The 26,438-nt window shown below is 44.9% G+C and overlaps 1 protein-coding gene across 2 annotated transcripts in view; it reads right to left on the bottom strand.

Annotated features, from left to right (window-relative positions):
- Positions 1–8,640: 8,640 nt before the first annotated feature.
- EXOC4 (exocyst complex component 4) overlaps positions 8,641–26,438 on the bottom strand; it is a 628,131-nt gene continuing 610,333 nt past the window's right edge. For both annotated transcript variants that reach the window (XM_038752201.1, XM_038752202.1), the window contains one exon: positions 8,641–10,224. In XM_038752201.1, the coding sequence (XP_038608129.1) occupies positions 9,987–10,224 (238 nt within the window). In that variant the 3' untranslated portion in view covers positions 8,641–9,986. The remainder of the gene's footprint in view (positions 10,225–26,438) is intronic.

Genomic DNA, 26,438 nt, shown 5'->3' with positions numbered 1-26,438 from the left:
GTAGTTTGTGCCGGCTGTGGTGTGAGCCCGACTTCAGGGTAGCTGAGAGTGGATGGGGCTTAGACAGTACTGCCTAATGCCCTGGAGAGGGCTGGGACTGGACTGAGACTTTCCAGAAAAGATAAAAGTAGGCCCCGGGGCCAACCTGATCGATCAATCAATCAATCAATGGTATTTATTGAGTGCCTTTATTGAGGGCTTACTGTGTGCAGAGCACTGGACTAAGCATTTGGGCCCACAAGGAGCTTATAGCCCAGATGGGGAGACAGCCATTGATATAAATAAGTAAATTACAGATGGTACATAAACCCTGTAGGGCTGAGGGTAGGATACCTGATCTGTTCTTCTGGGACTCTGCTCCTGAGGAAAGAGAGAGTATGTTTGCCTGAAAGGCCCCAAGCGGGGCCTCCTATAGTAAGGGTGGCCTCCGATAGCCCTCACAAACCCCAAACATAGATATGCCATGTAATACCATGACAACACATGGGTCATTTTGTGGAAGTATGTTCAGAGCCAGCAGAACCCGCACAGTTTCTCCAGGGCAATGTGACCCCCGACTTGCTCCAGAGTCTTTGGATTTCCCTCCTAGGACCCTTCAGAATGTGGGTGCCTCTTCTGAACCGTGGAATGTATGGTGGAGGAATGGTGAAGGGAAGCTGGGTACTGATAATAAAAATGCCAGACAAAAAGGTGTCCTGGACCATATCGCATCCTGAACAGGGGACAGACTGACAACTGGACTGTCCGGTATAAAACAAGACAACTGGCCAACCTAACTGCCTTGTGAATGATGCCATCTCACCCATTCCAGGTCTTTACTGCCTCTCAGCTCTGGGACTGGTTTCTTTTCCTTTGCATATAAGAAGTCTGGAGGGAGAATAATTGGCTGCACAAATGCGAACTCAGGAAGGGGATTCATCAGTCTGTGTCAACGGGATAACACATTGCAATCCAATGTGGGAAACTACAAATCTCACACCCTCCCATTCTGGTCTAACTCACTGACTGGCTTCTGTCCCCTTCACTCCATGGAAACCGCCCTCTCAAATGTCATAAATGATTTCCTTCTTGCCAAATCCAACGGTCTCTACTCCATCCTAATCATGCTTGATTTCTCAGCTGCCTTTGGCACTGTAAACCACCCCTTTCTTCTGGAAACGTCATCCAACCTTGGCTTCACTAACTTTGTCCTCTCCTGGTTCCCCTCTTATCTCTCTGGCCACTCATCTTCAGTCTCTTTCGCAGGCTCCTCCTCTGCCTCCCACCTCCTAACTATGGGTGTCCCTCAAGGTTCAGTTCTGAGTCACCTTCTGTTCTCCATCTGCACCCGCTCCCTTGGAGACCTCATTCGCTCCCATGGCTTCCGCTACCACCTCTTAGAGGATGATTCCCAAATCTACATCTCCAGCCCTGATCTCTCTCTCCCTCTCTGCAGTTTTGCATTTCCTCCTGCCTTCACAACATCTCTACTTGTATGTCCCTGCTGTCACTTCAAACTTAATATGTCCAAACAGAACTCCTTACCTTCCCACCCAAATCCTGTCTTGCCCTTGATTTCCACATCACTGTAGACAACACCACTATCCTTCCTGTCTCACAGCCCATAACCTTGGCATTATCATTGACTCATCTCTCTCATTTAACCCACATATTCAATCTGTCACTCAATCCCGTCAATTTAACCTTTACAACATCACTGAAATCCACCCGTTCCTCTCCATCCAAACTGCTACCAAATTAATCCCGTCACTTATCCTACCCTGCCTTGATTACAGTATCAGCCTCCTTGCTGATCTCCCTGCATTCTGTCTCTCCCCACTGCAGTCCATATTTCACTCTGCTGCCTGGATCATTTTCCTAAACAAAAAAACTTTCATTCCATATTTCTCCACTTGTCAAGAACCTCCAGAGGTTGCCCATCCACTTCTGCATCAAATAGAAGCTCCTTACTAATGGCTTTAAAGCACTCAATCACCTTGCTCCCTACCTCACCTCGCTGCTCTCCTTCTAACACCTAGTCTGCACACTTTGCTCCTCTACTGCCAACCTCTCACCATAGATCTCTTGTCGATGTCCTGCCTCTGAACTGAAACTCCCTCCCTCTTCATATCCAAAAGACAATTGCTCTCCCCACTTTCAAAGCCTTTTTGAAGGTACATCTCCTCCAAGAGGCCTTTCCAGACTAAGCCCCATTATTCATCATCTCCCACTCCCTTCTCCATCACCCTGACTTGCTCCCTTTTCTCTTCCTCTTCTTCCTAGCCCCTCAGCACTTATGTATATATCTGTAATTATCTATTTGTATTGATGTCTTTCTCCCCGCTTCTAGACTGTGAGTTTGTTGTGGTCCAGGAATGTCATTGTTTATTGTTGTAACGTACTTTTCCAAGTGCTTAGTACTACTACCACTAATAATAATGATGGCATTTATTAAGCACTTACTATGTGCAAACCACTGTTCTAAGTGCTGGGGAGGTTACAAGTACAGTGCTCCGCACACAGTAAGCACTTAATAAATTATTGAATGTATCGATCTCTCAATCAACGGTATTTATTGAGCACTTACTGCGTGCAAGGCATTATACTAAGCGCTTGGGAGGGTACAATATGACAGAGTTGATAAACAGGTTCCCTGCCACAACAGAGGGAATGCAGAGGTTACGAAGCCAGGGAAGACTGCAGTACTAAGCGCTTAGTACAGTGCTCTGCACACAGTAAGTGCTCAATAAATGATCGAGTGAATAAATGAATGAAAGAGAGAGCACCTAAGTTGCTAATGTAGGTTTCAAGAGAACCGGGCGCATGGTGGAGCCAGTTGAATGGATGTTGAGGCTAGGCAGAGAGACACCACCATTTTAAAGGTCCCAGAAAAAGGTCCCAGACCAACACAGAACACTTGTTTAGGGAGGGAACATGAAGGCCTTAGCGGTGGGTATCACATGAGTTGCTAGATTTCAGCTTTTGCCAGCTACTGCTTCCAAGCTGCCAGTGAAGCTCCCTCCTACTCTCTCAGCTCCATCTAAGGCTGCCAAGGTTATCCAAACATTATGAATAAAAATTACTGACTTTCAAACATTCTTTTCAAAAGCAATGGAGAGCAGGTGTTCCCAGGGAGGGGTAGGGAAATGGGTAATTTACTGTGGAAAGCCTGGAAACACAGGCACCAGCTGAAAGAGAAGCCATTTTGACCCAACAGGACGGCAAATTAACCAGCATTCTGCAGTGCTGTGGCAGCTTAATGTTAATTTACAGTAATTTTAAGACCTCCAAATCAAAATTCATGGCTTGAACCATTTCCCTTCAGGATCCTTTATGATAATTTGTTTAACTGTAATATCTGGGTCAACTGGGTGGAGATCGTATTTATTGAGCACTTCTGGGTGGAGAAGGGGGAGAAGTCAGGGGGCAGGAAGAGGGAGAAGTTTAGAAACAAGAATAAGGCCTTGGCTAAAATGCTCCTGTCTGTCTGAAGTCTTTTAAGGCCTAAGAAGTGGGTGGATTTCCTTTTGTGGACGAGAGTGAAAAGCTAGGGGGTGAATTTGATCCATCAGCCTATAAGGACAGGCAGGGATCTCAGAGTCCCGCAGTCAGCTAGGATGGCATCCAAGTGTCAAAGTGAGCCCACCCTCTCCATCCCGAGCTTCCCACCTTCTCCCACTCCTAACTTGTCTCAACCACCCACCGTCTCCTTACCTGAGGGAAGAAACTCACTGCCAGGTTCTAAGGTTTTGATTCAGGTTCAGCCATGGTCACAGAGAAGCCAGAGGGGAAGTTACCGCCAGAGCTTCCCCTGCTGCCATAATCATGGGAAGAAGAGTTCTTGACAACCGCTGCTGTTGGGATTCGGGGACTTTGGGGATGTCCTGGCCAGGAAGAAAGTAGGGACCCAGCTGAGCAGAGTTACAGGTCTGGGCCACACAAAGGAGTTAGGGTAGAAGTGAAGAGGAAGCGGGAGCGGACCCCTGAATAGCTGGAATGTCTGTTCATTAGTGCAGCTGCTAAAAGTACTGACTGATTCCGGGGTGGGCAGGGGGAGGTGAGTAGTCCCAAACAGATGGAAGTACAGACAAATAAAACATACATGCCATTTTTTTAACTCTGTGACTCTGACTGAAATTAGGACCCGTTGAATAAAGATCCACGTTGAATTTCACTAAAGTCAACGGTTCAACATTTCACAAAGAATTGGAGACCCTTCAGAAGAAAATACTCTAGAAAGCTCTCTATCCAAAACTTCATCATCCATAGCAGCCAGCTAGCGGAATCAAGGCTAATTATGACACAAATTAAAGCTAGGATTACTAAACAAAATCAGGAAGGGGGCTGTTCCGAGAAAGCCGAATCCAATTCTGTTGGGAGTTTCCACATTCGGGTTTTTCTGACTGAGTCTTGGTTTTTCAACCGGACTGGAATGTAAGCTCCTTGTGGGCCAGGACTGCATCTACCAACTCTATTCTTCTGTACTCTTTCAAATGCTTAATTCAGTGCTCTGCACACAGTAAATGCTCAGTAAATGCCCCTGATTGGATATCTTGGGCAACTTGTTTTCTAATGAACTTTGTTAGGTGGCACTGCAGCCTTATCAGAACACTCTCTGTATGGTTAACATTAGATATGTAAAAATCCTAGAGGGAGGGGTGCCTGTGTGTCAGCCTGGCCAAAGAGCTGATGGCTGCCCTGTAGCCATAACATCTCCCTAGACAAATTGTAAACCCAGGCTAGAAAGACGAGATGGGTAGTGCCTCAGAAACAGATGGCACCGCACGCCTGCTGCAGAGTAAAGACAACCTCACTGTAAAGTTCCACAATCAATATTAGCTCACCGTACTGCCTGCAGGTTACAATTAGCTCTTGTTGATGCCCGTGGGGACACTGACTTCGAAGAGAAATGTCAGAGGCATAGGGGATCTATTTTCAAATTTTTACCAGTCATCTCCTAAAAGGCTCCCGGAGCTGCAGGCAGTTGTCTCGCGCCTAGAACAGACAGCTGTTAAACTGAAGGATTTGATTCCTAGGAGGTATGGCTGGAAGAATGAGGCACCAGTAACTGCACTTCTGTTGAGCTGACGGAGGTTCATTAACGTGTGCGAATGAAAAACAGAGAGAGAGAGACTCACGTTGCTAATGTGGACCAAGAGCAAAGGGAACACTGGAATGGAAATTTTCGTTTTGCAATATTTTAGCACAAATCGATTCAAAGTACTTACAGGGACGGGTAGAAACTCCAAAACTGAACCACAGTTCACCCTACCAAGTTGCAGCTGGTGGCCGCAAGGAAACCAGCAGGGAAACTGTCACCCAAATTTCTGCTGTTGCACAAGTCATGGAGAATGGAGTTCACGACTGCTGCTGTTGAGACCCTGCGGCTCTGGGGATGTCCTGGCCAGGAAGAAGTCCTCCAAAACTACTGCAGGTTGGTGTTTGGAGAGGGCTCTGCTTTCTTAAAGATCTCTGGGAAAGAGATTCTATCCCTGGGTTCGAGAGCCTATTGCAGAATGTCAACATTCTTTTATAGAAAGTCCTTTCTTTTATCTACCCTAAGTGATCCTGCTGCAGTTTGAGCCCACTTCCTTAGGACAATGGAGAACAGTGATCCAATCAATCATGTAGTAACTCTTCATAGTCTCATAGAGAACCCAGTCATCTTTCAGTCTTCATTAGGCTACAAAAAATTCCAATTCCTCTAGCTTTTCCCTCTACTACCACCAGTCCTGTTTACTGGCAAGCCCAGAATAACAGAACAATTAAAAACCAATAAAAATGATCACACTATAAAAAATGCAGACCCCATGAATTTCTATAATTCCCATGAAAATAGGGAACTGCATTTTAGCTCTTTATGTATACTGAAAGGCCTACCTGGTTTTATAGTCTCCCCAAACTGCATGGTTTAAAAGTCTCCCAAGTCTCTTTTTAAAATAGGAAAGTTGGGTCTCCTTCAAAACCATTAACATTTATTTGTATTGGGATAGCAGTAAGATAGAATAGGTTGAAAAGGAATGAAGAAATACAAATGAGATTTTTTTAGGCACTCTTTATGTTCCCAGAAATAGGACTAGATTAATCAGATAAAAACAACTCAATTCTCAGAATTCTACAGTAATGGGCCCTGAAAATTTCAGGAAGAAAAAAAGAATCAGGCTTGTCTGGTAGAATGCTCCTAGCTTCATTAGAGGATCAGGAGCATGGATACGTATGAGTAAGGACCTATTAACTGCAGACAGTTTTCCCAGCATAATTTATTATGCATATTATTATTATTTAGAACCTTTCTTCTAAAGACCTTGTGGTTCTGGACAGAAAAACAGCTTACACTAGATCTGGGAATAAGGAGGAAAGGAGAGAAGGCAGAAGGAAAAAAATCACGGGTTAACCCTGCGAGAAGGGAAAGAAGAGATAAACTAAAATAAACCCAGATTGGCCTATCCAGAAGCACCTGGACATTTGTCTGGTGGCCCAAAGGGGTGACCTGCAGCATTCAAAGGGGAGAAATCGAGGAGTAGCAACTGGCCAATTTCCATCTCAACCCTTGAGATTAGAGATGTTTACACTGGGAAGTAACTTGGCCGAGTGGAAAAAGCACGGGCCTGAGAGCCAGAGGACCTGGATTCTAATCCTGGCTCTGCCACTTGCCTGCTGTGTGATCTTGGGCAAGTCACGTAACCTCTCTGGGCCTCAGTTTCCTCATCTTCTAGACTGTGAGCCGACTGTTGGATAGGGACCGTCTCTATATGTTGCCAACCTGTACTTCCCAAGTGCTTAGTACAGTGCTCTGCACTCAGTAAGCGCTCAATAAATACGATTGAATGAATGAATCTGTACAAGAGGGAGTAAATCCTCCTCCCTCTTTCTTAGATTGTGAGCGCCATGTGGGACAGGGACTGTGTCTGACCTGATAAACTTGTATCCACCCCAGTGCTTAGTACAGTTCTTGGCACACAGTAAATGTTTAACAAGTACAATAATTACTATTACAGTTATTGTTACGCGATCTATTCCTAGAAGTTAGTCTCACCTGGCAATTCCTGTTTAACCCCCAGCAGTTATTGATGGACATCTCTCTCAAGGGTGGCAGCATGACTTAGTGGACAGAGCACAGGCCTCGAGTCAGAAGGTCCTGGGTTCTAATGCCGGCTCCGCCACTAGACTGCTGTGTGACCTTAGGGAAGTCACTTCACTTCTCTGTGCCTCAGTTACCTCATCTGTAAAATGGGGATTAAGAGTGTGAGCCCCATGTGAGACAGGGACTGTGTCCAACCTGATTAACGTTTATCTACTCCAGCAATTGGAACAGTGTCTGGCACATAGTAAGTGCTTAACAAGTACCATAATTATTAGTCTCTATGGGTCAATCCCCAGTGGGTAATACTCTTTATTTCAGACATTGCTTTTTGTCTGCCCAACCCGCTAAAATGTCCTTTTTCTCATGTGAAGGAATGAGGAAGCAAACAGCCAGGCCGGCTTCAGACTTTTGGCCGGCCCAAGGTGGGGAAAAAAAGAATACCACCCCATCCCAGAATCTCCAGAGTTAGAAGTTGATCACATTTTCAATTGCCCTCATCCCCTTGATGGTGCATCCTGAAAAGGCTGCCACTCTTGCTTACCGTCCAGTGCTGTCAATAGTGTCCCCCGCTGAACTGGAGAGGATCCCTCAGAGGTGGTGGATGGAGAATGGGCAGGTGAACTGGCTTTTTCAACTCCTGCAAAGTCTTCTGACGGATGAGCGCATGCCTTGCATGGTGGAGAGTGACATGTGGACAGTAAGGGCTACAAGTTTCACTAGGATTCCAGAAACAGTTCTGAAGGGCAACTGGACAGAGCATCCCAGCCAAACAGCCAGAAGCAATTTGTTCCTTGTTCAAAGTATCCACAGGACAGTGGCCTATGCTCTCACAAGTGAAGCACTACTTTTTATCTCTCAGACTAAGGCCTTGAGGATTTGAGGTCTCACAGCCTTTTCCGGATTTTAGAATGACAGCTTGGGGGTGCCGTCTTTCCACGTCCAGTTGCTTTTCATTTCTCACAAACCCCATGGTTTTGATTTTGAAGTACATTTAAAAAGGTTTCTCTCTAGGGTCCCATGAAATCCACTAAAGCAAGGGTTCCCTCATAATCGGCTTGGCCACTTGTCTGCTGAGGGACCTTGGGCAAGTCAATTAACTTCTCTGTGCCTCGGTTACCTTATCTGTAAAATGGGGATTAAGACTGGGATGGGGATTAAGACTGGGATGGGGACTGAGCCCAACCTGAGAAGCTTATATCTACTCCAGTACAGTGCCTGGCACAAAGTACATGCTCAAAACCATAAATGAAAAACCATAAATGAAATAATCAAAACATTAACCGATTCACACACCTCCTTCTCTCCAGTCCAGAAGTGGTCATTTCTTCTCGGTTATCCTTCAGACTGGATTCCTGTGATCAAGACTGCTTCCCGTCGTGGAGTGCAGATGCCTGCTTGCTGAAAGGCACTGACCTTGTGGAATGAACCAAACACACTTCGGCTGAAGAGGCTGCTAATGGGCTCCAGTGTGGAAGTCAAGCTTTTGATATTTGGACCCACTTACCACAGCGATGGCTTGTTTAATGTGGGAAGCAGCGAGATTAATAAAAAAAATGCCACACAAAGTATAATGATTCTTAAAACATTCTTTAATTTTCCTGTTTTTTTCAAGGCCTACATTGTTCAAGCGCAAAATTCCAGGCCACCCGAGGCTGCCGGGCTCGGGGGGAAAGGGAAGGGGCTGAGTGTACAGTGTCCTGCTCTTTCCTTTGTTAAGAAACCAGAATCCTCACACAGAGGGCAATGCCAGTTAAACAACGTCAAGGAAATGCATATTGAAAAGAGTGGTGAAGCCTGTAGCACAGAGGACAGAGTGAGGCAAGGTGGGCGGGAGCATGACAGGCTAGGATTTTAGAGGTCCCGGACAGAAGAAACCCCTTAGCCTGTCTCACTCCCTTTAAGGCCAGCTAGAGGATTGCTACAGCACCTACTAGCCTGCAGGAAAGAAATCTGCCCCCCAAGCTCCATTTCCAAGAGAGAGGAAATCTGCTAACGAGTGTTTCCTCCCACAAAGTGAAAACCTAAGCAACTGTCTTTGCTGTAGAAGTTGGTTATTTTCCCCTTCCCTCACTAACAGAAAAGAATGAACTCGTTCATGTGGACCTTGGTTCGTAAACAGAAAAAATGGGCAGCAAAAACCAACCGAACTGCTTCAAGGACGATGAGTCGGGAGACCCTGCCCAGAACCGGGAGCTGGAGGTCCAGCTCCGGGTGGGGAAAAGAAACTGCAAAATGCCACGGCCCGATTCTACTTAGCCAGGAGCTGTTTACCAAGGCCTTGGCAACGGATCAGCAAAAAAGCCATGCACAAGGAGATGAGGCTATCATCTCACTGAAAACTCTCAACGCCAACAGTGTAAGAACCCCATCTTTCATGCAATAAAACCCCTTGAGCACCCCCTCCCCGGCCCCGCCGAACCACCCAGCCTTGCAGAAAGGGACAAATTCCCATGTAGAAGCCCGTTCCCCACTGTTTGGAGTGTCCCACACATTGGAGCAAGGCGCATCCTCCTACCCATCTTCCCTCCCTTCCCTGATCCCAAATGTGCACCCTGGCCTTAGACCCCGCATTCCTCTAGAATCCAATGAAACAGGCAGATGCTAAATCAAAGCCATTCCCCGCCATAACCCAAACTGCTTCTACAGTCTCCTTCGGGGAGAAAAAAAACTCAAAAAAAACAGAAACAAACTTCTTCCCTCAAAGGGGTAAAATCAGTGATGAATATAGGTAATAAACTAAACATGGGTGCAAGAGGGTAGATGTAGCCAAACCAAACTGGGTTTGCCTGCCCCTGGGCTAACTTGAACTCGCTGCCTGTGACATTCATGCCCATCTGCTATAATTACAGGCTTGCCCCAGGACGGTCTGACAGGCGGGGAAGTCCCAGCCCCTACCGGGTTACCGAGGGGCTGGAGGGGCGGGTTACACGGTGGTTATCTTCTTGTCCTTCGTGGCCTGTTTGATGGCGGCCTGCTCGCAGATGATCTCCTTCAGGCGCTGCAGCCGCATGTTCTGAGTGGTCTGGTCCCCAACGCCGGTCTGGCTGCGGTGCAGAAGGTCCAGGGCATGGATGTACTCCAGCTCCGCGTACTTCACGCCTTGGTCCACCACCAGGTTCAGGAGCTCGTCGGCCGTGTTGTACAGCATCTCATAGTACTGTCTGCAAGATGGAGAGAGAGAGAGGGAGAGCTCACAGGGAATTTGCAGCAAGCAACACAGTAAGCGCCTGAGAAATACATCTCACTGCCCTATTGACTGATTGGACTGGAATAAATGAATTTGCATTTCCAGTGGCTCCTGGCATGTTGGTGGCCCTCCAGAAATAAGATTCGCCCTCTAGACTGTAAGCATGTTGTGGGCAGGGAACGTATCTGCCAACTCTGTTGTACTGCCTTCTCCCATCTGCTTAGTACAGTGCTCTGCATGCAATAAGTACTCAATCAATACCATTTATTGGTTGTTCGCTAATGAGTAGTATTCAAGATCCACACAGATCTGTTATTATTCCAAACTGGCAGGATGACCGATAACCTGTTTGCTATAGCTGGGAAAAAGATTTCTGCTCTGAACATTATGATGTATTAAATCACAAAGAAACAGGAATATTTAAAGGTTGACAAAAGTACATTTATCTCCAGAACCATATATTGTGCTACAGCAAAGCTTATTCAAATTAACATAATAACTTGTGCCCTCCCCTGGGCAGGGGTTGAAGGGGTGGTGAGGCCTCCTTCTGGGTACCTGAAAGGGTAAACAGGAAAATTTCACCCACCGTCCCCTTAGAGCCTGCTCCTGCAGGAAAACACCGACGCTGAAATGCAATCCAGCAGACTGGGGGGAATAAATAATTGAAGAGTATCTGCCAAGGCCCCAAGAAAACAACTGCTTAGTCTCTGCTGTCGGCCATTGGGGCTGCAATCACTAAAGCCTTATTGCACAGCCAGACGCTAAATTCTCCACTGCATCCCTGCTCTCCCCCTGGTTTTCCCTTGCCAATCTGGGGGAAGACCTGGGTTTACTCTTCTTGGGTTTCCTTCCATGTAAACTCCTGGCAGAGGATCTAGAAGGACAGAAGTGACCTGCCCTTAGGGAAACGCTGCCTCCTCAGGAATCAATCAATTGCATTTATTGAGTGCTTACTGTGTGCAGAGCTCTGTACTAAATGCGTGGGAGGGCACAATATAACCCAGTTGGAAGACATCAAGTTCCCTGTCCACAAGGACCTTAGAGTTTAGAGAGGAAGATAGAAATTAATATAAATAAATAAATTATGGATAAGTGACATGGGGCGGAGGGTGGGGGGAATAAACAGTACAAATCCTTGGCCCTCAAGGAGTTTATACCCGTATCTAGAAGTACTCTTATTGAAGCAAGGACAAGTTCTCACCAAACCATTTCTCGCTCACCTTTCTAGCCCTTCGGCCATTAACTTTGCTTCTTGTTTCCGGACTGAATTTGAGTCTCTAGAGGTGAGAATTTTACCTTGTTGGCTTAGGGATTTGGCTGGCTCTTTGGTCTGTCAGATTTTTTTTTTAATTAAATTTTCTGCATAGGGGATGGGAGGAGAGCTGCATTCTTAATTCAGTACAATTAAAACCATGCCTCTTTGGTCTGGCACTGCCTTTGGCCAAACTCCATTTGCATGAATAATTATTCACTCCATTATCAAGTCTGCTCAACTATCCCTTCTGCCTTTGAAAGTATTAATAAATATTGATCACACACATTCTTGTTTGCACTTGCCAAAGTAATTCTGATGGATTCATCTTCTGATGTTATCAAATAATGAAATATGAAAGAGTGAATGGAATTAGCCTCTTGTTCTGTTGTTTTTTTTACTTGGGTCTTTAATTTTTCTTTCATAATCTCGTTTGTCTCTTTCCCTTGTCAATGCTCTCTTGATTATCAAAATCAAAGCCTGGGTTATGGAGGACTATTCTGTGCCGAATACTGCTTAGAAAGAATCTTTTCTAATTTTCTTAAAGCATTTGACATCTGGAGACTATTTCTAAGGATTCAGCTTTTTGGGCTTCTGTGGATATCAGGGTGGCATATTTGCTAATCATTAACATTCCTGGCATGGAGATAGTGTTATTACCCCAGTTCCCAGATTATGAATCTGAAAAACCAAGCACTGCAGAAGCTGAATCATATTTCCAAGTTTGCCGCGTATATATCTCGCTAAAATAACCAAGCTATACTGCCTAATGCTACAGTATTGCCCTTTTCTGGATTTGTCATGTCCTCGTCTTTTTTGTTATTTTAGTGTTTTAATGTTTCATCTTTCCATATATGTCTCCACCAGTCTGCACTCCCTTCCTTATTCTTAGATTATGAGGCCTTTGGGGGCCAAGAACCGTATCTAAATCTCCTCTGGGTATTGTTTTTTTTTCCCCCATTGCTTATTATTACCGCTACTACTAGTCATCTGTTGTTAATGAGGAAAGACTCCATCATCATCATACTGGGGGCAGTGATAAGGACCCAGAGGGGCTCAATAAACAGTTAACAATTAAGGCAAAGGTACTGAAGGGCTGACACCTACGTTAGAGAAGCACCATGGCCTTGTGGATAAAACACAGGCCTGGGGGTCAGAAGGATCTGGGTTCTAGTCCCAGTTCCACCATTCATCTGCTGTACGACCCTTGGCAAATCACCTAACTTTTCTGTGCCTCAGTTACGTCATCTGTAAAATGGGGATTACGATAGTGAGCCCCATGTGGGACACGGACTGTGTCCATCCTAATTACCTTATATCTATCCCAGCACTTTGTGCCTGGCACAAAGTAAGCACTGAACAAATACCGTATTTGAAAAAAAAAAGACATGGAAAGAAGAACTTCTTAAAGAATCACCTTACTGTTCAGAGGTCCTGGGCCAATACTGTTGCAGAGTCCCACCCCTGCTCCTTTTACAACCACGCTTGGACCCACAGGGCAGTTGCTCTGAGGTACTTTTGTAAGTAAAAAGCCCCATAGACTAGTGTATGATGAACACAGTACAAAGAATCATACATGTTAAAACAAAGAAAAATCATATTTTCCTTCTTTTCCTTCCCTCGTCACACCTGCTCACTTCTTTCCCCTTTTTTTGCAGGGATAGGAAGAGAATAGAATGGCAGTAAAAAGAGAGAAAATCATCTTCAGTTCCCTGTGGCTTCTGCAGTGGTGGTGGTGGTAATGAGTTTGAGAGCAGAATTTGGTCCAGGTGCCTGGATAGGTGAGTGGGTGGAGTGCCCCGATGGCCTGGCCAGCTTTGTTTCAGGGTGCTTTGCCTCACTGTCCCAAGGAAATTCTTGGGGAGAACACAACATCCCAGGTTGGGCCACTCTTTATTCTAATGAATGTCCTGGCTAATCCAGGGCCACCCCACCTAGTATCCACCTTGTCCCTAGCTCAGCAATCCTCAGACAAATCTCCAAACCACAAATGCCCGTCGGCCTATGCCATTATCTTGAAGTTGGCCCACGAGATGGTTGTGGATGATAAAAAATGGATATTCCAAGCTCCAGAATGCTCGAAGGACCGGTGGGAGTATCTGTTGTGGAGCACGTTCATTCAGTAGCCCCGGTTTGCTCAGGAAATGTTTGGGCCAACCTTACAATGCCTCCCACCACAGAGACCAGAGGGAGCCTAGCCATTTGGGGGAAAGCAATAGCTACTGCCGAGGAAATGGAGTGGAGGGGAGTCAAGCACTTCTCAGTTCTGTCACCAATATCTTGAAGCACAGAGGGAGAGACGTTTGACCTTTCTGTGCCCCTCCTGGAGAGCAGAGGGGCTAATTCGTAACCCTGACCACCCTCTCCCAGGACTGCTGGAGACTACTGCTTCCCTGCTATTGCAAATGACGGACCACTGATTTGGGTTGGGGGAGAAGGGCAGGTAAAGGCTACTGAGTGTCAAATAACCAAGACACTAAACTCCTTTTTTTAACATTTGCTTTAACAACAAAAATGAAGAGAAGCAATCCCTATTAATTAGAAATTCAAGGAGAACCTGCAAAAATAATTGCTGACAGCAAGTCAGAGAATTATTTGGAAAATGTGAGCATGCACACATCAGTGGGTCGTGATGGCAAATCTTCTAGTTTATTTGGAGTAGGAAACTGTGGGCTTACTGAACCGTTAAGTTTTGTTTTTTAATGAAAAGTAGAAAACTTGGGATGAGAAAGGTGCTGAAATGTGACACCTAAACTTCAAGAGAAGAAGTCTGAGATCTAATTTCAACAGAAAAATCCTGGAACAAATGAGAGGAAAAAGTTAATGGAGACCTGCACAATATCCAGCAGGAATTTAGAAAGAACACAAAATGCTGACCAATACGACAGATATTTTAGGGGAGATTATGAAATCACCAGAAAAAAAGACTGCAGTCTGCTCTGTATTTGGATTTCAGGAAGCAGCTGAATCTTCAGTGAAGCCCTAAAAGAAGTATTAACTAGCAAAATGAACTCAAACTGTTCATTTGCCTCCATAGCAAACTAAAGACAGAGGGAAATGATAAAGGCAAACCAATCAACTTGGAGGGTACTAAGCAATGAAGGCATCTGGGGGCAAGAGCCAGGTTTATTGAATGCCTTTAATGCCCTGGAAGGAGAAAATAACAAATGTTTCCTAAATTGGTTGAGAGCAACAAAGCAAGAGAAATACTAAAGAGACCCTTGGGAATTTTGAACGACGCATAGGTAATAATCAAATGAGATTTAGTTTGGAAGAATTCAAATAGATTCATCTGGAGGAAAATCTGAAACACATATGTTTAAATAGGTGGGAAAGACCTAAGAAGCAGTTCAACTGCAAAAGAGCCAAGGGAGGGGGAGATGACAGCAGAAGCCAAATTACGCCTCGGTCGGTAATGTGACATAGCGGCAGAAGGAGTCTTGTGACCAGCATGAAAAAAGGCATTGAAACCAGAGCCAGAGAGGATAATCCCTTCCTTTGAAAAACTGTTTGGTTCTGGGCCACTCCATTCCAGGAAGATTCAAACAAATTTGGAGGGAATTCAGAAAAGAGCATAAAACCCAAGGGCTGGAGAGGGATTGGTATAGAGCAGAAGATTAAAGGAGCTAACCATGTATATTTTGGCTAAGACATGATTCTAGGAGAGCATGATAGCAGCCTATTGGGGGTTTGAAAGGGGGATAAATATAGGATGCATCTACCAGGGGCAGGGAAGGGTAAGAAGACGGATGGGATGTGGGTGATGGGAAGTGCAGCAGAGGCTTGGGTGAGAAAGATTAAACAAAACTGGAGGGTGACTGTTGAGATGTGGCTCAGTGGAAAGGGCACGGGCTTTGGAGTCAGAGTTCATGGGATCGAATCCCGGCTCCGCCACTTGTCAGCTGTGTGACTTTGGGCAAGTCACTTCACTTCTCTGGGCCTCAGTTCCCTCATCTGTAAAATGGGGATTAAGACTGTGAGCCCCCCCGTGGGACAACCTGATCACCTTGTAACCTCCCCAGCGCTTAGAACAGTGCTTTGCACATAGCAAGTGCTTAATAAATGCCATTATTATGCCTTCAAGACATCTCTACTTGGATGTCCTGCCATCACATCAAACTTAACTTGTTAGAAATAGAATTTATCTTCACACCCAAACCCTGTCCTTCCCCTGACTTTCCCATCCCTGTTGATAGCACCACCTTCCTTCTTGTCTCACAAGCCCGAAGCCCTGGAATTAACCTTGACTCTTTTCTCTCATTTAACCCACCTATTCAGTCTATCACTAAAATCCTGTTGGGTCAACCTCCACAATAGCTAAAATCCGTCCTTAGTGCGGCTCAGTGGAAAGAGCATGGGCTTGGGGGTCAGAGGTCATGGGTTCTAATCCCGGCTCCGCCACTTGTCAGCTGTGTGACTTTGGGCAAATCACTAAACCTCTCTTTGCCTCAGTTACTTCATCTGTAAAATGGGGATTAAGACTGTGAGGCCCATGTGGGACAACCTGATTACCTTGTATCCCCCCAGCGCTTAGAAAAGTGCTTGGCACACAGAAAGGGCCTAACAAATGCAATTATTATTATCCAAACTACTACTACATTAATCCAAGCACTTATTTTATCCCACCTTGATTACTGTATCAGCCTCCTTGCTGATCTTTCTGCCTCCTGTCTCTCCCCATTCCAGTTCATACTTTACTCTGCTGCCCGGATTATTTTTCTTCAAAAACATTCAATCCATGTTTCCCCACTCCTCAAGAACCTCCAGTGGTTCTTGCCCATCCACCTCTGTTATCAAACAGAAACTTCAGTAAAGGGCAACACTTTCACATATTGCACACACATGTTGAAGAATAGTATCACATATCTTGCTTTTGGTATCGTGCTTTTACACCCAAAGTGCTCACACAATAACAATGTCATTTTGGCCTCATCTTGGTCATTGCAACAACTATGTGAGGTAGGTAGATCGGCAGGTATTATTATCCCCATTTTGCAGAAGAGGAAACTGAGGTACAGATGGATTAAGAAACTTCAGGGCAGGCATCATGTTTACCAACTCTAGTATTGTGCTCTCCCAAGTGCCTAGTGCAGTGCTCTGCACACAGTAAGTGCTCAATAAATGCCACTGATTGATGGACTGCCCAAGGTCACCCAGCAGGCTGGGGGCTCGGATTGGAATCTGGGTCCTCCGGCTTCCAGACCGGCACTTTCCCACTACATCACGTTCCCTCCAATATATCCGAGAGCTCAGAACAAACACTTCGGGGCATCTTATCAGCCCAAATGTTATTTCAGCTGAAAAAGTTGCTTTTATTGGCAAATACTCCCAATGTTTCCAAATAGAAAGCATTAGTTCAAGTGTTGTAGTGAAACAAACATTGATTTATGGCTCAAATATTTTTGCAAATGTTTTCTAAGGCAGAGCGCTGCTCATGAATCAAATGGATGAAATGTTCTCGACCATCCAGGCAATGGAATTACACAAACAATTTCAAAAGTGCTGTTGGGGGAAAAAAACCCTTTACTGTCAGAGAGTACTTTTGCTTACATTTTTGAAATTGCTGCCTCAGTTTAGCGCCTTGATTTCTCATCCTTACCTTCCTGGGGTGTCTATACCAAATGGAAAAATGCAACATTTATAAAAAAAGCACTTTTTTTTTGTTTTGACCATATGCTCTGAAGGCAGAGTCTTGTTTTTAATCTGTATTACTTTATTCAATGTGTATTTTCAGGAGGGTTGACTAGTCCTAGAAAAATGAAGGAGGCAGAAATGCATTTCAATACCCATTTAAGTGAAAGTAAAGTGGATCCTGTGTTGATGCAAGCCACTTTATAGAAAGCACTTTTTTTTTTCCCAAAATATTTCACTATGGGGTCTCTAGCATAGATGCAGGCCACTAGATTTAAAAAGGGTCTTTGCTCTAAATGACTACAGCAGAGAGCAACGTGGGCACGTGCACCCACTGTTCAAGCGACATGTTGGAATCATATCCCAAACACTTCCTAGTTTCTCCTTTTCTTCCATTGGTGATTCCTAGAGGTACGGAGACTCCCTAATCTCCCTCAGCGTCTTTCCCACATTTCCCCAAGCACCATGTGGGCAACTGAATTGGGAAGAGGAAAGTGATCACTTGAAAACCTTTTTCTATAGATCCTAACTGCTGTTAGGCCACACAAAGATGAGGGGTAATTAAAAAGTTCTTCAAAGAATGGAATAAATCCATTAAATCCCCTTAAATAATTTTTCAGAAACATAATCTGAACCCCTCCTTGTGGTTTCTGTCTCTCACAATGAACCAAAGGACAGAATATCTCATTTTCCAAATGGAACTTTATGGAGTTTTCAATAAGCCCCCTCAGCACTTATCTAAATCTTTAATTAGTTCTATAATATACTGATGATATCAAGCCTAATTAAATTTCTCCAGATAAGGCGCAATGAAATTCTAACCAAGTGAGCTGGAAAGCATATATTAAATAGTAAATTTAATGGTTTGGGCTGATAAGTACAATTTTATATCAAAAAATTAAATTCAATTTGCACGTTGTATTCAAATTGATTTTGAGTGTGCAAAGTTTTGGAAAAAAAGTCTTCTGACAATATCAGTCAAATTGCTAATCCAGCCTGTTTAAACACTAGTTATTAATGGTTGCTTTTGCAAACAAGCCACCCACATTTGCATTTTTACTGCATATGGTAAAAAAAAATTATCTAAACCATATGCCAGTTTATAAAGAATATTAAGTGATTTTCTTTTGGCCTCCTGCATAAATTAGGGAGGCAAGCAAATGAGTGCAGGGCTCAGAGAGGGGCGAGTCAGCAGTTCAATCCATAGTAAGGCGAATACTCTGGTTTGGTTTTTTTGCTGACTGAAGCAGTTGGACCTATCCTTTGGGGAACGGAAATTTCCCTGGCAGAATTCACCCTTGTTTAGGATCAACTTGTATGGAACAATTATCCAATTGCCCGATGCCTTAATCAGTGCGACACATAACTGCCCTGATTTGTAGGCACTTTCGGGGAGGGATGGGTGGGGAACGTGGCTTTTTTGGTGGGTGACGGATCTGGCAGCTCATCACAGGATCACTTCGACGTGACCGAGGGAACTGCGGGGCTAGATCTGCATCGGGGACCAGAACTCATCTTGTCAAAGACGAGGCCGACCGTTCACAGGAAACTGCAAACAGGGCTGCCAGGGAAGACGGGACCCTTAATTCTTGGAATTGAGCACCTAATGTGCCCATTAGGCCACGCTGCTTTCTCTCCTGATCGATCTATTGCTCGATTGATTACTACAGAGCAAGTGAGTGTGGGCTGGAGAGAGAAGGAGGCAGGTTGGACAAAGGACAGAACTTTCTCAATGCTGAAGGTTAAGTTCTCACTGTTACAGGTTTTAGAGAGTTGAAGGTATTCTTGCTCTTTGAAGCTCTGTCATCAACCACCACTAACACCACTAACCTATACTCATTGAGCTTGCAAAGGGTGCCCGCCTCTTAAGTAGGTCCTGGGATGGCGTTCACAGACGGCCAGAAGCCGAATAGATGTCAGCAATGCAAAAAAAGCCCAAGTGATGTTGTGATACATCAGTAGCCATATGACCCAGAAGAGACAGGATGGAATCTGTTACTGCCTGCATTTCTCAGACTGTTGATTGTGTACTGTTTTTGCATTGTGGTAGTTGCACTTTGATAATGATATGGAGAAATTGAAGTGGGTCTTTGCAAGAGCAACATGAATGATTAAGGGGATCGAAAACCAGTCCTGTGAGGAATGGTTGCAAATATTGATGTTGTTTAACCTAGAGGAGAGCAGGCCAACGGGTGACTTAATAACTGTCTTTGAATATATAGGTTTTTTATGGGGCAGATAGTGACCAGTTCTCTGTATCTCCTGGGGGAACAAACAAGAGGAAATTGGCTTAAATTAAAGTAGGAGAAAACCCCGTCGGACTCTTGTCCAAACCCAGGGTTGGACCGGCGGCAAAGATGGCGGGACTCCTCAGACTCGGAGCCGATTCGTAAAAAGCCAGACAACCATCTGTCCTGGATGGTTCAGTCATTCTCCGGCTTGGCAGCAAAAGCCTAGACCAGGTGATCTTTCTTAACACCCTTTGGCACTAGGTTCTAAGAAGAATGGGAGAAAAACATTTTCTGGGGTGGTTTGGTGCAAGCCCTGCCTGGAGGCAGCAGGATGGATTAAATGAGGACTGGAGGTTCCTTACACCTCCAACGGGCCAAGATTATTTCCTTCTATTTATATACCTTCTCTCCACCCCCACCCCTCCACCCCCAAGAGTCCAAGGAGCTTTTCAAACAGATGGCGATTGTCACACCCCCAATGTGGCAGGTAGAATGCTAATTAAACGCAATACACCCCCACTGCTCCTCCTGACTGATGGCTCTCCCTCAAGCACAGTAATATTTTTAAAGGGAAAAAATGCGCTCCTGGCAGGGAGGGTGTGAGTCACTGGGAGTTCAGAAGAGGGAAAAGGGAGAGAGAGGGGGGGACTGAGTCTTTCTCTAAGCTTTGTGCTATAGAGGCCCCCCTGCATTCTGGTGTCTGTCGCCTGTGACTGGGCAGAGAGGGCAGGAGAGCCGGTAGGACTCTAGAGGGAAGAAATGGAGGAAAAAATAGGAGAGGGGAGGGAGGGAAAAAGAAACCAGTATTTGTGAGGCAATTTCTCATAAGGCTTTCAAGTGTCCACATATTTTATCTTGGTGCTAAAAAGAATTTCCAAAGACATCTGAAAACAAGCTAGTGACTGTGGCAATTTATGAATAATTGACTCCATGCAGTGGTTTCCTGAAGAGCATATACGCAAACATTCATGTCTATAATATAAACACAGCAGTTTGGGAAATATATATATATTTAAAATCCAACACATCCTGGAATTAATATGGATTTAAATCATTCACTGTGTTCACAACTTTTCCCTGGCTGAAAAGCACTGGTTCTCTCTGGGAGGAATTTGACTGCCATATCCAAACCCATGTGTTGAAATCGTACATCTGATGTGTGAAAGTTCAGCAATGCCAATAGTATGGTGTGGATGCCACTCGGTAAAATGGGCTCAGACAGGCTCCATCTGCCAGCTACGGTAATTTTTCTGTTCCATCAATAATTTGCTCCCTTAACTCTTTCCCTCCCACGGCGGATTTGGAATCTGCTCTGTCCTCTTTTCCAGAGGGCCTCTAAGCAGGAGACAACCTGCACTGTGCTGCAGTTTGCCTGGTTCCTGTGTTTAAAGTGCATATTGCAGAGAGGGGTATGAACATGCAGGCTGTTTCAGCCACTTTTTACTCAGGGGTTCTAATCATTTTGAAAAATCACCTCTCATAATGCAGCGCCGGAGGAAATCTAAAACCACAGGTGATAATATCCTGAGGATTAGAATCTCTGTTCTTGAAACAATGACTGGGAAAATTCTGAGCTGCTTCAGGAAACAGTCTTTGGAAACAGTCTGGAAAAAGGGACATGGAAAAAGGCTCGGGTTGAATTTCAGCTCACTTTGCCATCAGTGCTGTTCATTTACTGATCTGTAAACCTTCTGGCAACGGGGCCCCTGCTTTCTAGGAAAGTGCAAAAGAGTTAAAGAGAGCAAACAGATAATATCCCTTCCTCTGCGACACCAAAATCTCTCCTGCGGTTGAGGGGGTAATTCACCTCTTAAGCTCGTTTATGAGATAGATCGGTTTTGAGGTTAAACAGTCTAGTCTCTCCAGGAATGCTAAAATTAAGCATTCTGAGGTCAGGGTAGGGGGCACATAGTCTTTCTAGAGGAAAGAGCACAAGACTGAAAGGTAGGAGACTGCAGACCTCACCCTTACTTCTCTCTCCCTTAAGACATACCTGGTTGGGGTCTAACCGGATCAATTAATCAATGGAATTTATTGAGTGTTTAATGTGTGCAGAGCGCGTACTAAGCACTTTGATGAGAAAACAATACAACAGAGTTGGTAGACACACTCCCTGCCCTTAAGGAGCTTATTGTCTCCAGGAGGAGCTTAACTAGAGCTCTACCCTTTATTTGCTCAATGTGGGAAGCCTGGAAGTGGATTCTGGGGTCTGAATTATCCAGTTGGGTTGACAAGGAAGGGTGAATAAACTGAGTGATTGACAGTTTGCTATCATATGCTGCTGGACAGATCTGGTCTCAGTGTTCTTAAATGTAAAGCTGGAAGACCTTCTCTTGTCCTCGGCCAACCCTCTCCAGGAATGTTTGAAGAGTAAATGAGCTAGGACAGGTGAACCATCTTGAGTCACTCTAAAGAAAGGCAACCAGGAAATCCATAGTATTATTCAAGGATTTTACATTTCTTGATTTTTGAAGCACCTGATGCCCTCTGACTCCAACTATTCCAATGACGAAGAAAAGGTACAGTCTTTTCTTCAAATGAGCGAGTCATTCTATAGACATTTCTTTCGATGCTTCAGAAAAAGATAATGCGACAGCAGTTTGTATAGTATTTGATTTGAAAAAAAGCCCATCGCATTATTGATTATTTTTCTCAGTTATCCTTGTTTATTCTCTATCCCTCCTCAGTGTGTACCACTTGAAGTTGCTCTATTCAAAGGGAAAGACAAATCTATTTCTCTGGTCTCCAAAAAAAAAAAAATCTATCTATTCACTCTACAACGCTATACATCAAGAGCTGTCAGAAATGTGTGAACTTGGAAACAAGGTGAGAGGACAACTTCATGCACACTAAAGTACCTTTTTATGGAAGACATCCCAAATCCTTATGTTTCTGAAAAGTCTTATTCGGCTTGCTCCCATCTACCGATGCCATTCCCCACCTCTCAAATTTAGGGTTACACAATCTGCCCCACCACCCCTGCACTCTCCCCCACATATATCTTCCACTCATAAGAGAGCACCCAGAAACTCAAATTCTCTTGGAAACTTAGGAAAAAGATGCATGACCACCAGAGATATAACAATGTACTCTTGCATCCAGGACAGATTTCATAATCTCAGGGTGTCTGGTTTTGTGGCCAACTTGGAAGAAAAAACACATAAGGAATTTTCCAGATAAATAAGAAACAGCATACTATTCCATTGCTCCTCCATCCTGCCCATTTGGTTGAGGATTCCCTCAAATAAATTAAATCGGTGTCCAATTTTCAGGTGGCTCTTCAGCACTCTTTTCCCACAAAGTCCTTACCTTTAAGAGTTTACCCTGCCTACTCTTCTCCTTTCCTCTAATTTACGCATCTCCCTTGGTCACGCTGGCCTCATCTGCTATGTCTGTGATTGGTTTTGTATCAGCGCAACGTGATTTGGGTCAACAATTGCTCTTTTTTAACCCACGTGACACAAATGATAGAAACCTAAATTGAGTCTCCTTCCTTTTGCCCATTGGAAAACCTCAGCTCAATTCGGTGGAGAGAACACTAGTATCCAAGTGAGGAGCACTGATTTCTCTGCCTTGCTCACTGTGCAGTTTAGGACAAAAACACTTAATCTCAGTTTCTCTATCTTACAGCTGCCCCGGTGTTATTTCTTGGGCCTTTGGTGAGAGGGACTGAATAAATATCATCATTTTGTTTTTAATTCCTACTCCTACCTTCGCCTTTCCCTTTTCTCATCTCATTCTCCCAATGGGTATATTTAATGAGACTAAGCCCCCTTCTTATTGCATTAGTTTTGCATCTTGACCATTATGTGGGACAGTGGATAGAGCACGGGCCCGGGAGTTGGAAGGTCATGGGTTCTAATCCCAACTCTGCCTCTTGTCTTCTGCATGACCTTGGGCAAGTCATTTCACTTCTCTGGGCCTCAGTGACCTCGTGTGTAAAATGGGAATCGAGACTGTGAGCCCCACGTGGACAGGGACTGTGTCCAACTCGATTTGCTTGTATCCACTCCAGCGCTTAGCATAGTGCCTGGCACATACTAAGCACTTAATAATAATAATAATAATGGCATTTATTAAGCGCTTACTATGTCCAAAGCACTGTTCTAAGCGCTGGGGAGGGTACAAGGTGATCAGGTAGCCCCACGGTGGGCTCACAGTCTTAATCCCCATTTAACAGATGAGGTAACTGAGGCACAGAGAAGTTAAGTGACTTGCCCAAAGTCACACAGCTGACAATTAGCTTAACAAATGCCATCATTATTAACTGAGAAATACAGACCACAGGCTAAGAATTGGCATAAATGGAAGGATGAGCGGTAACCTTTCAGAAACATCAAGTCGTTGAAAACACACTCTGAAGATGGGCTGCAGCAGATTACTGGGAATGACGCGTGGCCATCGCTTATGAGAACCGATCGACAGGATGAACCAATCCCGCGGTAAGGAATGTGCACACCAACCTTTATTCAGTCATTTAATCGTATTTATTGAGTGCTTACTGTGTGCAGAGCACTGTACTAAGCACTTAATCTGCGGCACCTGAGAATAAACTGGTGTCGGCAAGTAGCTGGGTTTAGTGCACAGGGCAGGGTGGTTTTCTAATTGCTTCAATCTCCCAGACCAACAAAAGACTTCACGCTGACAGTTCAATATTTGGTTATCTCTTCTTTCGAAAAATGGCCACAAGAGGTTCTGTTCACACCTATCAATTTCTCATTTCTCCTGTCTTTCTAAGAAGGAGAGACAGGCACAGTCACCCATACACACACAAACTTTCCTGCTCATCTCTCCAAGACAAATATGTCACTCTACAACATTTGCAGGAGTTGGCACGGCTGACTACATGCCTTGTGATTTGTCTCTCGCCTGACTGAGCCTCATCCCCGGTGCCAGAATTTGGATATGGGTAGGAGAAAATACCATCATCATCATCAATCGTATTTATTGAGCGCTTACTATGTGCAGAGCACTGTACTAAGCGCTTGGGAAGTACAAATTGGCAACATATAGAGACAGTCCCTACCCAACATTGGGCTCACAGTCTAAAAGTCTAATACCAGAAGACCAGAATGCCCTTACCCTTAGACAGACTAGAAGCAGCATAGTTTACTGGAAAGAGCACGAGCTTGGGAGTCAGAGGACTGGGGTTCTAATCCCGGTTCTGCCAATTGCCTGCTGTGTGACGCTGGGTGGGTCACATAACTTCTCTGTGCCTGTTTCCTCAACTCCAAAATGGAGATTAAATCCTACTCTCTCCTAAACTGTGAGCCCCATGTGGGACAGGGACTGTGTCCTAATCTGATAATCTTGTATCTATCCTACTGTTTAGAACAGTGCCTGTCCTATAGTAAGTGCTTAACAAATACCATAATAATCATACCTTGGGGGCCCCCTAAATTTTCTGGTGCTCTGACAACTCTGAGCTGCCTTAATGAATAGTGGCTTCTTCCTCTGCCGAAACTGGTAAGGTCCTCAGGGGTACAGGGATGGAACAGGGACTAGTTCGGGGAACTCGAGGAGAAAATGACATGGCAAAAATCCCTCCATGCCACTACCAGTAGCACCAATGCGGAGAAGCAGCATGGTCTAACGGTTAGCGCATGGGCCTGGGAATCAGAAGGACCTGGGTTCCAATCTCAGCTCTGCCACTTGTCTGCTGTGTGGCCTTCTCTTCTTTGTGCCTCAGTTACCTCAGCTGTAAGTGGGGATTAAGTGTGCAACCTGATTACCTTGTATCTACCCCAGTGCTTAGAAAAGTGTCTGGCACACAGCAATCACCTTTAAAAAAGCCATACTTGGGGGTCTCAGTCAGGAATCCCGTATAACCCCAGCACTCCCAACAAGGTCAAGATCAACCCTGTAGTTCCATCCACTGGCCCGCTCTTCCCAGGATGATGACTAGTTACGCCACATACTTCCCTTCCTTGAAAACTCTGAGCTCAAGGCACCCTGCAGCCTTCCCCAAGCCACCCTGTACACCCTCTCACTCATTGCCAGCGCTTAGAACAGTGCTTTGCACATAGTAAGCGCTTAATAAATGCTGTCATCATTATTATTATTATTGCCTCTCTACCCTGCAGGAGAGGGGCTGGCACGCAGGACAGAGTGTGCGTGTTGCTACGCAAGCCACTAGTACTAGCATCAATTCCTCTGCACAGGTTCTTGGTCCTGAAGTCTGAGGCTCATTACTGCTCCTCATGGGAGACTCCATCATATTAATGTAACAATAATAATACTGGTATTTAAGTGCTTACTATGTGCCAGGCACTGTTGCTGTAATGTACTCTCCCAAGCGCTTAGTACAGTGCTCATAGTACAGTGTACAACTAAGTGCTCAATAAATATGATTGAATGAATTCTCCATGTGCCCGGAAGAAGTGTTAATAATGTTGATACTGACACTGTATGTGAGAGTAAGGAGATGAAGTCCTTTTAGACTGTGAGCCCACTGTTGGGTAGGGACTGTGTCTGTATGTTGCCAACTTGTACTTCCCAAGCGCTTAGTACAGTGCTCTGCACACAGTAAGCGCTCAATAAATACGATTGATTGATTGATTGATGGAGGATGGAACAGAGGAGGGCAAGCCTACTGAGGCTGGCTGCTTAGGGAGACAGCTGAAGTGCTGAAGCTGCCGACTCCACTGTGTATGGTAAGCTGGAAACTGGAAACAACACAGAGGTGTCTTTTCAAGACATCTGGAAACAAAACCTCGGACTCTGTGGGATGGCTGTGGGCAACTGCAAGGCAGCAGCAGAAAACAGAGCAGCCTGGTCACCAGAAATTACAATTCCCTCCTCTTCCTCCTCCTAGTTCACCAATCCCTCGGAGCCCTGCCCATTCAATGCTCCACCTCGGGTTCTCTCCGGTGCTCAAAGTGAAAAGTGGGCACATCGGTGTGGGAAACCTGTGAAAGCTTCCTAGCTCAAAACAGGGGACCTTAATTAGGTCTTTCTGCTATACTCTTTCTTATAGTGTTTGTTAAGCCCTCACTATGTGTCAAACGTGTTCTAAGTGATGGGGTTGGTACAAGTTCATGAGGTTGGACCAAGATCCCTGTTCCGCATGGGGCT

This window comes from Tachyglossus aculeatus, chromosome 10, assembly GCF_015852505.1.
Source record: "Tachyglossus aculeatus isolate mTacAcu1 chromosome 10, mTacAcu1.pri, whole genome shotgun sequence".
Taxonomy (NCBI): Eukaryota; Metazoa; Chordata; class Mammalia; order Monotremata; family Tachyglossidae; genus Tachyglossus; species Tachyglossus aculeatus.
The sequence above is the reverse complement of the archived record's forward strand: the minus strand, read 5'-3'. Positions and strand labels throughout refer to the sequence as shown.